At 46.6% G+C, this 16,640-nt stretch overlaps 1 protein-coding gene and 1 pseudogene across 4 annotated transcripts in view; one reads left to right on the top strand and one right to left on the bottom strand.

Moving 5' to 3' along the window:
• Positions 1-14,883, bottom strand: part of LOC119971487 (F-box/LRR-repeat protein 2-like) — a 31,181-nt gene extending 16,298 nt beyond the window's left edge. For 3 of the 4 annotated variants that reach the window (XM_038807070.1, XM_038807071.1, XM_038807068.1), the window contains exons 1-2: positions 14,679-14,883; positions 11,650-11,871 (exon numbers count right to left, since the gene is read on the bottom strand). In XM_038807070.1, the coding sequence (XP_038662998.1) occupies positions 11,650-11,682 (33 nt within the window). In that variant the 5' untranslated portion in view covers positions 11,683-11,871; positions 14,679-14,883. Of the gene's footprint in view, positions 1-3,936; positions 4,066-11,649; positions 11,872-14,678 lie in introns of those variants that run through there. The other variant, XM_038807069.1, reaches the window with a different exon arrangement.
• On the top strand, positions 6,260-6,472 carry LOC119972051 (annotated as a pseudogene).
• Positions 14,884-16,640: the final 1,757 nt, after the last annotated feature.

The raw sequence follows: 16,640 nt of genomic DNA, 5'->3' as shown, positions 1-16,640 counted from the left end.
TCAGGACACGGCGGGGGCCCCCGGGGAGTCGGAGAATTCCGCCCCATGGGTTGGAAGGTGCTATCCTGCAGTTCATATTGTAGATGGTGCAAACTGCTGCCATTGTGCATCGGTGATTCCATAGAATCCCTAGAATTCCCATTAAGTCTGCACCGACCCTCCAAATGACTGTGGGAGGAAACCAGAGCACCCAGAGGAAACCCACACAGAATCGGGAAGAATGAGCAAACTCCATACAGACAGTCACCCAAGGCTGGAACTGAACTTGTGGCTCTGGCGCTGCGAGGCAACAGTGCTAACCACTGTACCACCGTGCCATGATAAAGGGATTGAATGTCAAAGGTGGTAGACGGGGTGCCAGTCTTCAATGATGTTGAGCGTCTTGGGAGGTTTTGAAGCCGGACTCATTCAGCCAATTGGAGAGTATTCCATCATCCCCTGGCAGCTGAGGGGGCATGTGAACTACCCTCATGGAGCAGCTATTCCTTTGGATCTGGGAATCTCAGGTTCCATTCTTGGTATGTGTGTGTTAACCAATCAATTGGGCTGGGGTGGGAGGAGATCTGTGTCCTATGGTTAGCAATTGTCCTGGCAGTAACACTTCCACAAAAACTTTGTTAATGACATTACCATTCTTCACTGCATGTCCAAAGTAAATCAGGTACCTGGTCTGTTTCTTTAAGCGCCGTGATTGAATCTACCCCCAGCACCCTCTCAATCAGTGCATTCCAGATACTAACCACTTTCTGCGTAAAGAGATTTTCCTCACGTTATTGTTGCTTCTTTTGCCAATCATCTTAAATCGGTGCCCACTGGATCTCGGCCCTCCATCAACGGGAACAGTTTCTTTCTCCTTACCCCATCTAGGTTCCTCATAATTATGAACACCCTAATCAGGTCTCCTCTCGATCTTTTTTTAAAAATAAATTTAGAGTACCCAATTAATTTTTTCCAATTAAGGGGCAATTTAGCGTGGCCAATCCACCTACCATGCACATCTTTGTGTTGTGGGGGTGAAACCCACGGAGAGAATGTACAAACTCCACACAGATATTTTGCCATGCTCAGTTGCTCCTTAATTGAAAAAAGAAATTGGTACTCTAAATTTATTTTAAAAAAAGGTAAGAACTGGCAAATTGATTAAATGGGAGAAGCAAACAGATATAATGATCCTGTGATCATGATGTAATAAGTGACCAGATATAATGATTAACTGGTGCTCCTTGGAAGACAGAAAATAATAATGAAAACTGCATGATTGTCCAATGCAAACTGGAGCTGACCCAAGGCTTCTGAATATTATCCTTTACACGGCAGCTTGTTGCTGATTTACAGTTTCTTCATCTTCAGACAGATAACCTTTTTTTATACATTCATTGGATGTGGGCATCACTGGCTAGGCCAGCATTTATTACCAATCCCTACTTGCCCTTGAGAAGGTGGTGGTGAGTTGCCTTCTAGAACCGATGTAGTCTATGTGCTGTTAGGGAAGGAGATCCAGGAGTTTGACCCAGTGGCAGTGAAGGAAAGGAGATATATTTCCAAGTCGGGGTGGTGAACGAAATGGAGGGGAACTTGCAGCTGTGGTGTTCCCAGGTATCTGCTGTCCTTATCCTTCTAGAGGGTAGTGGTTATGGGCTTGGAAGGTGCTGTCTAAGGAGCCTTGGCGAGTTCCTACAGTGCATCTTGTAGATGATACACAATGCTGCCACTATATGGTTAGTCCAGTTCAGTGTCTGGCCTTTTTATTTATTTATTTTCAAATTTAGAGTATCCAATTATTTTTTTTCAATTAAGGGGCAATTTAGCGTGGCCACTCCACTTACCCGGCACATCTTTGGGTTGTCGGGTGACACTCACGCGGACACGGGGAGAATGTGCAAACTGCACGCAGACAGTGACCCAGGGCCCCAAGATCAAACCTCAGCGCCGTGAGGCAGCAGTGCGAACCACATGCAACCCCATTCAGTTTCTAGTCAATGGTAACCTCTCAGGATGTTGGTTACATCCTCTCATGTTGGAGATGGTCATTGTCTGGGCGGCCGGTTTAGTTCAGTTGGTTCATGATGCACAGCAAGACTAACAGCACGGGCTCAATTCCTGTACCGGCTGAGGTTATTCATGAAGGCCCTGCCTTCTCATCTCTGCCACTCGCCTAAGGTGTGATGATCCTCAGGTTAAATCACCACCAGTCAGCTCTCCCTCTCTAAGGAGAAAGCAGCCTATGGTCATCTGGAACTATGGCAACTTTACTGTACTTACTTGTTGGAGGTGGTCATGCCAGACACTTGTGTGGCACAAATGTTACATGCCACTTGTTAGTCCAAGTCTGGATATTGTCGAGGTCTTGCTGCATTTTGACATGAACTGTTTCAGTATCTGAGGATTCATGAATGGTGCTGCGTGAACCATCAACAAACATCTCATTGATGAATCAGCTGAAGATGGTTGGGCCTAGGGCACTAACCGGAGGAGCTGACGCAGTGATGTCCTGGAACTGAGATGATTGACCTCCAACAATCTTCCTTTGTGCTAACTATGACTCTAATGGGAAGCACGGTGGTGCTGTGGATTAGCACTGCCGCCTCACGCTGCTGAGGTCTCAGGTTCGATCCCGGCTGTGGGTCACTGTTCGTGTGGAGTTTGCACAGTCTCCCGTGTTTGCGTGCATTTCATCTCCCCCCCCAATCCAAAGATGTGCAGACTAGGTGGATTTGCCACGCTAAATTGCCCCTTAATTGAAAGAAATGAATCGGGCACTCTGATAAGACCATCAATTCACGCAACACATGGTTAGAAGTGAACAGTGGTTTTAATCGTCTTACAAAAGAGCCTGCCTGTGATGAGATGAACTCTAGATGAACTGGCAGGCAGGCTCCGACTGCCAAGCTTTATACAACCAGTGGGGGGGGGAGGACTCATGGGCGGAGCCACGGGTGGAGCCCAGTACAAACTTCCGTACATTCCCAGTACACCTCCCCCTAGGGGCAGAGCCGCGCAACTGCTCGTGTGCCGAGCTTACAGAGGCATGGTACAACATGTGTGATAACAGTGTGAATTATGCTATTATGATTCACCACACACTCTAAATTTTAAAAAAACTATGACTCCAACCATCGGAGAGTTTCCCCCCTCATTCCCATTGTCTCTTCTGCAAGGTTTTGATGCCATACGCGATGTAATGCTGCATTGATGTCAAGGGTCATCACTCTAACCTCAACTCTGCCATTCTGCTCTTTTGCACATGTTTGAACCAAAGCTGTAATGAGGTCAGGAGCTGAGTGATCCTGGCAGAACACAAACTGAGCATCAGTGAACAGGTTATTGCTAAGTAAGTATTGCTTGATAGCACTATTGATGACCCCTTCCATCACTTCACTGATGATGGAGAGTAGATTAATAGAGCAATAATTGGTCGGGTTGGATTTGTGGTGATATGCATCACTGGAAATAAACAAGGGGTTAATGTAAATACACTACAACTAAGTAAACAATAGAGGGAACACCAGAGACGTCATGGCATGCAGACATATAGCTAATGAACACATAGAATAGGACATGACCAATGGGCAGTCAAGACACCCAGAGGTGACACTACCACAAGGGGGCATTACACAACCCATATACAAGGACAGGGCACACATGCTCTGTCTCTTTCCACAGGCAACCTACTTAGAGAGTAGGACAGGGATAGATCAGAAGCATCACACCCACCGCATGGCTTAGAGCAGACTGGTTAGTTAGACTGAGTTACTATAGCAAGATTAGCAGGAGTCGAACTCATAGAGAACAGTCCTAATGGTTCAATAAATCACATTGAACTTACTTCAAAGTCTGGAGTATCTTTTGGTCAAAGTTGCATTGAGTTGCAGCCTGTGTTATCCCAGAGTACATAACACAACAGGATTTGTCCTATTTTGTGTGTATAGAACATACCTGGGCAATTTTCCACATTGCCGGGTAGATGCCAGTATTGTGGCTGTACTGGAACAGCTTGGCTAGGTGCACTGTAAGTTCTGGAGTGCAGGTCTTGAGGACTATTGCTGGAATATTGTCAGGACCTATTGCCTTTGCAGTATCCAGTGCCTAATTGGCACAGAAAAGGCTGACAAACATTTTTCAGAACTTGACCTGGAAAAGGGGAATTTAAATGCATCTGAAACTGAAAAAGAATTGCCAATCTAACATATTTAATTCAATAAATGCTGGCTCCTCTGTTCAAATATCTGACCAGGCATAACATCTATTTTACGGAGCGGTGTGAAAAAAGCTGGGCATGTTGTGATTTTTAAGTCCATGCACAGTGGAGTTGGAATATCAAGATATATCACAGCCAATGCTTCATTGAATCACATCCCTCCACCAAATCTATTATTATTACAATGAATATTTCTCCTCTATCTTTTCCCTCATGTTTTTAATCTAAATTGATTGCCTTTTTTATTTCTTCCATGGGTTCCTGATGTTGCTGTAGTTGTCCATCCCTAATTGACCTTGAGACGGTGGTGGTGAGCTGCCTTCATGAACCACTGTAATCCATCTGGAATAAGTACACTCACAATCCTGTTTGGGTGGGAGTTATCCAGCGTTGGGTGACTGTGTGAAATTTGCACTTTCTCCTTGTGTCTGCCTGGGTTTCGTCCGGGTGCTACAGTTTCCTCCCACAATCCAAAGATGTGCGGTTTAGGGAGATTGGCCATGATGAATGTGCGGGGGTTCTGGGATAGGGTGGGGGAGTGAGTCTAGGCAGGGTGGTCTTTCGGAGGGTCGATGCGGACTCATTGGATTGAATGGCCTTCTTCTGCACTATAGGGATTCTAGGACCTTGACCCAGCAACACTGAAGGAACAGTGTAAGGAATGTATTAAATCCTTGTCTGTTTCGTGTTTTTAAAAAACTCCTGTCATGCAACATTCCAGACCTTTAATTCTGAGCTGAAACTCACCCTCCCGCCCCACCTCCAATGCAAACTGCTATTTGGACTGACCACTCAGCTCCCTTGAATCAGTATGTTATGTGGCATAACCTGTGATATCATTTTGATGGACTTCACTAGCAACCAATGAACTCCATTGCAATCCTGGGGCTAAGCAGAACCTCGGCAGGGTTTGGTGCTTTTTATTTTGGAATTCCCTGCTGGGTGCCTTTCTGTGTTTTTTGGTTTCGGTTTTGTTTGGAGCTGCAGAGCTAAGCAGAATCCTTTTGAATCTCTGTCCCAGAAGAGGTGGAATTCTCTCTCAAATTGTATCCGGACTCCCTTCAGGTAAACAGAGCAGTTAGTGAGAATTCAAAGCCTGAACATAGCTCTGGGGAACTTTCCGGATTCCTGTTCCATTAAAGGTACCAGACCACTAGAAGGCCTTGTGAAAACTGCTGGACTGATATTGTGTTTAACAAAGACAAACTGTTGGTGGGTCTGCTGAAGCTGACCACATATTAGAATCTGAGCAGACCTGGAACTTCATCTTCCGAGGGTAAGGCTCAGCTCAACACAAATTGAAGCTTGTCCCACAGCCTGAGAATCCAACCTGAGTGGTCCAGCATGAAGATCCAAACCAACAGACGGTTCAACACCTCACATTCTGAAGAGATTACTGCCTACGAAGGCCTCAACCTTAGAATCACATCAGATATTCTTCCGGCTTCTCACTTGCAACTCTTTCTTAGCTCTGCCTGTTACTTCAATCGATAGTGCTCTGTTCCGTGGCACAGTGAGTTAGCCCTGCTACCTCACGGCGCCGAGGTCCCAGGTTCGATCCTAGCTCTGGGTCACTCTCTGGGTGGAGTTTGCACATTCTCCCCGTGTTTGCATGGGTTTCGCCCCCACAACCCAAAGATGTGCAGGGTAGGTGAATTGGCCACACTAAATTGCCCCTTAATTGGAAAAAATGAATTGGGTACACTAAATTTATATTTTTTAAAATAGAGCTCCGTTCCAATTCCAGTTTCTATTCCTTTAACTTCAGACTTCCTGGAAATGTTCTAAATTTCTCTGGGTTCCTTAACTACCTGTTCTTTAGATTTCTGGCATTTGTTTTATTTCCCCATATTTCATTGTATGACTTTTCTTCTGGCAAAGCTGTGAGAGATGTTCCTTTTCACACTGCTAAGCTCCTTCTACTCTGGCTTCCAATTAAAACTAAACTTAAAAAGGTATTTTCACTTAAAGTGGCCCCTGGCTGTTAAGCAATATCTCATTCTTTCCCCAAGCTCATATCTACTTTACATGTCGTAAATTCTCTCTCAGATCAATGGAAACATTGCTTCTCGGCCTTTTGGCTAAGATCAAGTGTGAGATCAGGTGTAACGCCTATTCTTGTCAGCTTGGATCTGGTATGTCGCTCCTGTGGGGACCATGAATTGGATTAAATTTGAATTTGAATTGACTTTTGGACCAAAAAAGGAGTTGGTTAGGGTTTGCCTCTATCACTCTATGTTTGGGCTTTGTAACTCTGAGAAAGGAATAATGTTTTTTGTAAAAAGAATAGAAACAGTTTCAACTGAAACCAAAAAAACACATAGGCTAACACCTTTGTCTAACATAAATCTAACTAGAGTCGTACCCTATCCTGCACAAAAATACTAAGTTAAACCAACTGAAATTAATACCTTATTTCTAATATTTAACAATACAAACTATAGATCACTTATAACTATTTTTGCTTCTTTTTCCTACTTTCCCTGATGGATGAGACAATGGAAATAAATGACAACTCCTCGGATGTGGGTTGAAATGCAAATGCACCTTTGGTACCACCAGTACCTGCTAATGCTGATACTTAATGAAATGAAATGAAAGTTGCTTATTGTCACAAGTAGGCTTCAAATGAAGTTACTGTGAAAAGCCCCTAGTCGCCACATTCCGGTGCCTGTTCGGGGAGGCAGGTACGGGAATTGAACCGTGCTGCTGGCCTGCCTTGGTCTGCTTTCAAAGCCAGATATTTTACCCTGTGTGCTAAACCAGCTAAACCAAAGGGAGTTGTCAAATGTAATTGTAAAACACAACCAGCATTAACACTCATTTGTGTCTTAAATACATTTTAGAAAACCCAGCAAAATTTATGTTATTAAACCTGCAAATGTTGGAAATTCAGTGTGTCAGCAAGGTCCAACAGAATGAGTGGAGGAAGCTTCACATTATAATGTGCCAAAGTACACTGCAGCAAATAACTGAGTTACAAAGATCACCAGCAACTCAGGTGCTTATTCCTTATGTGTGAATCTACTCAACGAACATCATGAGAGCAACCGAGTGCAGGTTGAGCTTGCAGTCAACTGAGATCCACGACAGATTATGTACACACTGAAATTAACTACATAGCCCAAACTGTCTCCCGCTGGGAGTGGCAGAGGTTAGCAATTGACCTTCCACACTAACAGCATCCTCGACCTTCTCCCACATCCAATTTGCAGCTGGGAAATATTTGTGTACAGGGATGTCAATGCAAGGCGGTGTCAGATGCAGCTACACAGCATCTTGTAGAGAGATAACCAATGTTCACCCGAAGGTAAAGAGAATCATTAGGTTTGTCAAGCCTCAAAACCCAAAACAAATCCACACCTTGGCAGAGTGGGCACTCTTTGAGGATTCAGAGATATTAGAACAGAACTGTTTGGAAGAGTTTCATAGAATTTACAGTGCAGAAGGAGGCCATTCGGCCCATCAAGTCTGCACCGACTCTTGGAAAGAGCACCCTACCCAAGGCCCCCCCCCCCCCCCCCCCCCCATCCCCATAACTCAGTAACCCCACCCAACACTAAGGGCAATTTTGGACAATTTAGAATTTAGAACAGTACAGCACAGAACAGGCCCTTCGGCCCTCGATGTTGTGCCGAGCAATGATCACCCTACTCAAGCCCACGTATCCACCCTATACCAGTAACTCTACAACCCCCATTAACCTTTTTTTTTTTCGGACACTAAGGGCAATTTATCATGGCCAATCCACCTAACCTGCACATCTTTGGACTGTGGGAGGAAACCGAAGCACCTGGAGGAAACCCACGCAGACACAAGGAAAATGTGCAGACTCCGCACAGACAGTGACCCAAGCCGGGAATCGAACCTGGAACCCTGGAGCTGTGAAGCAATTGTGCTAACCACTATGCGACCGTGCTGCCCACGTCATGTGTAAAAGATGTTCTGCGTAAAAGATGAACAAGTAAAGATACAGCACTGCATCCACCAGGCCTTTTTTTTTTAATTTAGAGTACCCAATTATTATTATTTTTTTACCAATTAAGGGACAATTTAGCATGGCCAATCCACCTAACTTGCACATCTTTGGGTTGTGGGGGTGAAGCCCAGGCAGACACAGGGAGAATGTGCAAACTCCACACGGACAGTGTCCCAAGGCTGGGATTCAAACCCAGGTCCTCAGCGATGCAGTCCCAGTGCTAACCACTGCACCACGTGCCACCCTAGCATCTACCATGCCTGATTTATACCTGAATTGGTCTGTAGTTTATCAAGATCTCAGCTTCAGACAGAGCAATGAGATGAGGAAATCAAGTGGTAGCCAAGTTTCCCTTGGTACAATCCAGTAAGGTTCAACCCCTTGCTGCCCCTTGGCGTGCAGGCATGCTCAAACTCATCCCTCCAGGGTGTGACAAGCCTGCTCACACTGACCAACGAGGCGCGCACACGTGAAAAACCGTCAACTCGGCAAACCTGGCGAGAAGCAACACTCCAAGTCAGAGGCAACAACTCTAAGGGAGCAGGAAAAAAATATTGGGTATTCTAAATTTATTTTCAAAAAAAGGAATACATGCTCCAGCAAAGTATCATGAAAGCCAATGATCTGCATGATTTAGAAATCTGTGAGCATTGTAACATTTAAGGTACAGGATGTTCCAATGCTTCTTACATTGGATCCTGCCCACTGACGATGGTGGGCACCTCTGGGAGTGTTTTGATATGTCCCCAGATGAGTTTAAGGATCAGTGATCTTCTTGAGGCAGATTGCCAGCCAACAAGGGTCACAAGACAAAAAGGGTCAGAAACAAGTCCCAGTTAAGTTTTTTTTAAATAAATTTAGAGTACCCAATTATTTTTTTCCAATTAAGAGGTAATTTAGTGTGGCCAATCCACCTAACCTACACATCTTTGGGTTGTGGGGGTGAAACCCACGCAGACACGGGGAGTATGTGCAAACTCCACACAGACAGTGACCGGGGCCATGATTGAACCCGGGTCCTCAGTGCCACTGGCAGCAGTGCTAACCACTACGCCACCGCGCCGGCCCCAAGTCCCAGTTAAGTTAAACAACGAGCTGCAGGGAGCAGACTTTCAGTAAAGAGGGTGTTGGATGTACCCCTTTGGAGCAGTTGAATCCTGATTAGCACAACCATAGAGGTCAAAAAGTGTGCTTGTAAGCTAAAGTTTGAGTGTACTCAGAAATCTAGAGAGAAAGAATCTCAAAGGGAAATATTAAAACCCTGTGAGGTGGTCCATTGTTAAAGCCGTCCGAGTGGGAGCGACTTTTGGAGAGAGTACCAAAGAGAGATCTTCAAATTGTTTTTTTTATAAATTTAGAGTACCCAATTCATTTTTCCAATTAAGGGGCAATTTAGTGTGGCTAATCCACCTGGCCTGAACATCTTTCGGTTGTGGGGCGAAACCCACGCAAACACGGGGAGAATGTGCAAACTCCACTCGGACAGTGACCCACAGCCGGGATCGAACCTGGGACCTTGGCGCTGAGAGGCTGCAGTGCTACCCACTGCGCCACCGTGCTGCTCAGAGATCTTCAAAGCTGAAGCTGAGAATCCCTCGTGAGACAGAGTTTCAATGAGATTGTTTGACTTGGTGTTTCTGCTACCGGATTGGTTCTTAAGAAATACATGGACTCTCTCTTGGTTGCATCTGTCATTTATTCTGTATTGTGGTGTGTTTGACCACAGTTTGTCTGTTTATTCACATGCATCTGTTGCTCGTTCTGGGTGAGTGTGCTTTACACTCAATTTGGCTCTGTTTCGTTCCTTAGCTCTAGAGTCGCCAGGTATCGTTAAGATACCGCCACAAGTTTCAAGTTCAAGTTCAGACCAATAACTCCATACACCAGTTAGTAAGTTCAAACAAGACACGTTTATTATAATACAGTTATTATAATACAGTTATCTACTAATTGTGCATATAAAATTACAAGACTAGGCTAATCCTATCACTAACAGGCCAAATACTTATCTGGATAAGGGAACTGCCGGATCAGGGAACAACGGGCTCTAGCTTTGTCCTGGATCCGCAGGCTTCCGGTCGGTGGGGACTAAAGGGGTCAGGAGTGTCTACTCTCGTAGCATGCGTTGTATGACACTGACTTGATGGCGGCTGCTGACCAGGCCTCCCCTTCTCAAGGTCCTCTGCTGCAACGGTGGTCAAGGAGAGCGCTGGCTAAGAGGAGCTGGTCAAGAGAGCGAGCTGGGATCGGGGTCTCTGTCTTATACCTCTCCCAGGGTCTCGCGCCCACCTGGGCGGACCCTCTATACACTCGCAATCGATTGGGTCTCTTCCCAATCGATTGATTTGAATTTCCCCAATAACGGGTCAGTCCCTCGATCACTGGGCGGTTCTTGGGGCTTAATGTTTTGGACTTCTATTCAATGTAGCGATTTGAGTTAACTTGTTTCCATTGTACCTGGGAATCAGCGGGTATCGCCTCATTAGTATGCTAACTTGTTTTTTTTCACAGGGCTGTCTGGTTTCTGCAGCAGTCAGAATACACAAGCGCTTTTGCAAGCTGCTTACTTTTGCAACATGTCCATTTTCCCTGCATTCTTTGTAATCTTCCATTTTGTGTTGGGCAGTGGCCACCCCAGGTGGTGAACACTCACCATGATTGTTCGAGTATAAAATAGATACTGTAAATTCTTTTAGATTTCTGAATTTATATAACGTTTGTTTTTGTTGTTCCAAACCCGTCAAATATTGAGGATTATTCCAAAAGAAAATGTCTTGAATCTCAATCTGTATCTACTTTGAACGCTAACTGGATTTCTCCCAATGTCCCCGGGTCTGGTCAGGGACCATAACAAAAGAAAGGAGCAACTGCCACTTATATGCATCTATGATATAGTAAAACTAATAGTGTGCTTTGAAAACAAGCAAAGTTCTTCCATCGGGCAGGAGATAGAAAAGTCTGAGAACACGCATGAACAGACTCAAAAACAGCTTCTTCCCCGCTGTTACCAGACTCCAAAGCAGCCCTCTTATAGACTGACCTCATTAACACAACACCCCTGTATGTTTCACCCGATGCCGGTGTTATGTACTTACATTGTGTACCTTGTGTTGCCCTATTATATATTTGCTTTTATTTCATGTACTTAATGATCTGTTGAGCTGCTCGCAGAAAAATACTTTTCACTGTACCTCGGTACATGTGACAATAAACAAAGTACAAAATCCAACAAGAACAAGAATTTTAAAATCAAGGCATTGCCTGGCTGGGAACCAAGCTAGGTCAGCAAGGAAAAGGATGATGAGTGAACGGGACTTTTTGCAGATCTTCAGATGAGCTCAAGTTTAAAGGGTGCAGGATGGGAGGCCAGCCAGGAAAGTATTCAATAGTCAAGTCTGGAGCTAATGGCATGGTAGGCACAAATTTGTAAGATAAATCCAATTAAAAGAACAATTAAATAAAATAGCCTTACCTCTACAGGTAAATTTGGTGCCTCCTTCTCCATTTTATCATATGACTTTGTAGCATTTGATTCCAAGTTCAACACAAACCTCCCTCTGTATAATCCACAGCCAAGTTAAGTCTACAGTTGAACAGCCCAATGGGCCTACCCTGGCTTGCACAGTTGCTGAAACTACTCCTCCACTCTTGCACATATTGTTACCAGATTTAATTGTGTATTGGTCCCGACATTCTAGAGAAAGGGAATTTTAAAAATCATGTATAAGCAATGAGCTCTGCTACTTTTTAATTAATTGTATCAAGTCGCTCCTATCGGCAGACTTGTATTTAACTCATACGTTTTAAAACTCAAAAAAATACATTACATGCTGGGAACATAATCTACATTTGCACAGTTGACTGTTTATTTCCATTGTTCAAATTACCATAATATGGACATTTCACACACCCAGCCCTGAATATCAACTGGTGCTTGCTGTGAATCAAACTCTAGCACATACTTATGTATTCTTCACTCAGCAAGGGATAGGTATACCACCACCTAACACCCACTCCCTCCTTTTTTGAATATCCCTCCTTCCTCACACTCTGTATGGACCTCAGTCACATATTCGTCTCTGTAAGTCTGGGTGAGGTGGGGGTTTAAACCAGTGTTCCTCAAACTTTTTTCCGGGGACCCATTTTTACCAACTGGCCAACCTTCGGGACCCAACCCGGCCGACCTGCAGGACCCACGCCGGACGACCTGCGCGGACCACCATTTTCTCTTACCTTGTTTGCTGCTGACAAAAATGGACCAAATTCGCACCTCAATATGCCAACATCTTCATGCACAAGTTTGAACAAGACTTCCTCACCGCACAGAACTTTCAACCGAAGTTATACACCAGATACATCGATGAAATGTTTTTCTTTTGGACCCACAGCGAAGAATCACTAAAACGACTACACAATGAGATCAATAAATTCCATCCCACCATCAGACACACCATGGACTATTCTCCAAATTCTGTTGCATTCTTGGACACACTCATCTCCATCAAGGACGGTCACCTCAGCACTTCGCTTTACCGCAAGCCCACAGACAACCTCACGATGCTCCACTTCTACAGCTTTCACCCAAAACACATTAAAGAAGCCATTCCCTATGGACAAGCCCTCCATATACACAGTATCTGCTCAGATGAGGAGGAGCGTAAAAGACACCTACAGATGCTGAAAGATGCCCTCATACGAACGGGATATGGCGCTCGACTCATCGATCGACAGTTCCAACGCGCCACAGCAAAAAACCGCACCGACCTTCTCAGAAGACAAACACGGGACACCACTGACAGAGTACCCTTCGTCGTCCAGTACTTTCCTGGGGCGGAGAAACTACGACATCTTCTTCGCAGCCTTCAACACATCATCAATGAAGATGAACATCTTACCAAGGTCATCCCCACACCCCCACTACTGGCCTTCAAACAACCGCGCAACCTCAAACAAACCATTGTTTGCAGCAAATTACCCAGCCTTCAGAACAGCGACCACGACACCACACAACCCTGCCAGGGCAATCTCTGCAAGACATGCCAGATCATCGACTTGGATACCACCATTACACGTGGTAACACCACCCACCAGGTACGCGGCACATACTCGTGCGACTCGACCAATGTAATCTACCTCTTACGCTGCAGGAAAGGATGCCCCGAAGCGTGGTACATTGGCGAGACCATGCAGACACTGCGACAACGAATGAACGGGCACCGTGCGACAATCACCAGGCAGGAATGTTCCCTTCCAGTCGGGGAACACTTCAGCAGTCAAGGGCATTAAGCCTCTGATCTCCGGGTAAGCGTTCTTCAAGGCAGCCTTCAGGACACACGACAACGCAGAATTGCCGAGCAAAAACTTATAGCTAAGTTCCGCACGCATGACTGCGGCCTCAACCAGGAACTTGGATTCATGTCGCATTACATCCACCCCCCACCATCTGGCCTGGACTTGCAAAATTCCACCAACTGTTCTGGCTTGAGACAATTCACACCTCTTTAACCTGTGATTATCCCTCTCTCTGAATCTGTAATGATTTGATTACCTGCAAATGCTCGCATTCCAAGCATTGTCCGGCATCTCTGACTTTGTCTATATAAATGTTTCTGGATCATACCTCTCCATTCACCTGAGGAAGGAGCTGCGCTCCGAAAGCTCGTGTTTGAAACAAACCTGTTGGACTTTAACCTGGTGTTGTAAGACTTCTTACTGGACAAAAATGGAGGAGATGGATTTGGGTCCCTTTGGCCCTCGTACATGCTCCTCCAATGGAATCTGTTGGATGAAGGTGAAGCCTTCCGGTGTCGGAAAGTATGGAGTCTCCAACTGTCCAAAGTTCTGCATTTTTTCCTGTAACATTTTATCAAATAAAAGCCCCCCGAACTTGTAAAAAAAAATCTGCGACCGTTTTTTAAAAAAGCGGCCGTACTGCGTATGTGTGCCCGATCATTGGCAGCACATGCACATGCACGCCGATGATCTGGCATGCATGCGCAGCGTGGCCGCATTTTTTTTCATGTTCAGGGCCATTTTGAAGGCCGCTTGCAGCAGGTGTTATTAACAGCCGGCTGCTGCGCGCAGATTTGCGTGATCGGGAGCACAACGACGGACGGCTCCACGACCCTCCCGACACCCGCCCGCGACCCACCCACGGGTCGCGCCCCCGAGTTTGACAATGCCTGGTTTAAACCTCACTGCACCTCCACCTGTGTGTTTCATTGACCTCTCTGCATTATAACCACGCTCTGATACTTATGCAATCTGTGCCCCTGTATTACCACCACATCCAGTTACTGTGGCCAGCTCTGGCTTGGCCATACATGTCTCTGGGTCACGCAGTGATGCTGGAACACACTGGCTTATGTCTTGTTACTCTTCTCATATTGAGCCTGTCTAAACTACAGCTTCAGTATGAATAATTTCCTCTACGTGAACACTCTCTGAAACTCAGAGAGACAGTTTCCTTTCCCTGCCAATGTACTTTGGCTCGCATCGTACCTCCCTCTTAACCTCTTCTCGCTGCCCCATCGTAACCATGGTGATGACAGCGCTGGGTCTGCCGCTATGCACACCGGGGGTTGCTGTTTATCCGCGCCTGCGCCCCGCAGCTCTGTGGCCATGTTGGTAAAGGAGCTCAAAGCACTCTGCTGCAGATTAAAACGGGGGGGCGTGTTCGTAAACGGGAACGCTGCTACAGGTGACAGCAGACCGGCCATGTTGATAAAGGATAAAGTGCGTGGTGAAAACCGGGTGGCCATATTGGTAATGCGTACAGTGCTACAGGTGGCGGTTCGCAGCCATGTTGAATGAAGCGCAGGCGTAACGTCCTACAGGTGACGGCAGGAGCAGACATGTTGATAAAGGACCGTCTGCTTTCAGTGCGGGAGAGGATGAGCGGGTGTCCATGTTCGTAATGGGACGCATGCGTATCGTGCTACTTGCAGCCATGTTGGTAAAGCGCTAACGTTATCAAACCAGAATGCCAACCCTGATCAGTGAAAGCCTGTTCCTCTGCTTTTATTACAATCAACTGCTGGCAAAGAACCCCACTGTTCAATCAGTTAATTAATTATTGCAGTCTTCCAACCCTGAAACTCACAGTCGCAGGATTTTTTAAAAATTTAGATTCTCCAATTAATTTTTTCAATTTTTGGGCAATTTAACATGGCCAATTCACCTACTGTGCACATCTTTGGGTTGTGGGGGCAAAACACACACAAACACGGGGAGAATGTGCAAACTCCACACAGACAGTGACCCAGAGCCGGGATCAAACCTAGGACCTTGGCACCGTGAGGCCACAGTGCTAACCCAGTGAGCCACCGTGCTGCCCCACAGTCGCAGGATTAGGGATTGGTCATTTAGGACTGAGATGAGGAGGAATTACTTCACTCACTCAAAGGGTTGGGAATCTTTGGAATGTTCCACCCCGGAAGATTCTCGATGCTCCACGGTTCAATGGGAGGAAATCAATCGAGCATGAGGTTGCAAACCTTCCAGGATTGTCCTGAAGTGTCCAGGCATTGAAGATCAATCTCCAGGACACTGTTGTGTGGCACCCTGGAAAAGAAAATCAGGATATTTTTAAAATAGTCTTTGAACATTTGTATTCACCGGATATAAAAATATTTAAAATGGGTTGGGGAAGGCTGTTTGGCTGGCACGGTGGCACAGTGGATAATATTGTTGCCTCATAGCGCCAGGGACCCGGGTTCAATTCCGGCTTTGGGTGACTGGAGTTTACACATTCGCCCTGTGTCTGCATGTGTTTCCTCTGGGTGCTCCGGTTTCCTCCCACAATCCAAAGGGAGGGTCAGGAGGTGAGTTAGTTGCCGTTGGATTCCTAGGGCGTGATTCTCCGCACACCACGCCGGGTGGGAGAATCGCGGGAGGGCCGGGCGAATCACGACACGCCGCCCTGGCACCCCCCACGATTCTCCTCCCCCCCCCCCCCCCCCCCCCCAAAATGACGTGTCGCGTTTTTCGACAGGCCGCTCGGAGAATCGCCGCTCGGTGATTCTCCGGCCCGGATGGGCCGAGTGGCCTGCCGAACCCGACCGGTTCATGCCAGCGCCAACCACACCTGGTCGCTGCCGGCGTGAACAGCGCGCGACCTCTGTGGGGCCTGTGGGGGGGCAGAGGGAGGATCGAGCACCACGTACCCAGGAGATGTCTGGCCCACGATTGGTGCCCACCGATCGTCGGGCCGGCATCTCTAAAAGACGCACTCTTTTCCCTCCGCAGCCCCGCAAGATCAAGCCGCCATGTATTGCGGGTCAGCGGAGGGGAAGACAGCAACCGCACATGCGCGGCTGACGTCACTTAGGCTACGCTGGCCGCGTCATTCCCGGCGCGCTGCTTTGACGCAAGCGTCAAGGCCCGCCGCCTGAGATTCACGCGCCGCCACTCCTAGCCCCCCCCCGGGGGGGGGGGGAATAGGGGGCGAGGAGCAGCCTCCGA

The sequence above is a fragment of the Scyliorhinus canicula genome, chromosome 9, assembly GCF_902713615.1.
Source record: "Scyliorhinus canicula chromosome 9, sScyCan1.1, whole genome shotgun sequence".
NCBI classification, from domain to species: Eukaryota; Metazoa; Chordata; class Chondrichthyes; order Carcharhiniformes; family Scyliorhinidae; genus Scyliorhinus; species Scyliorhinus canicula.
This window is presented reverse-complemented; position numbering and strand designations above follow the sequence as displayed.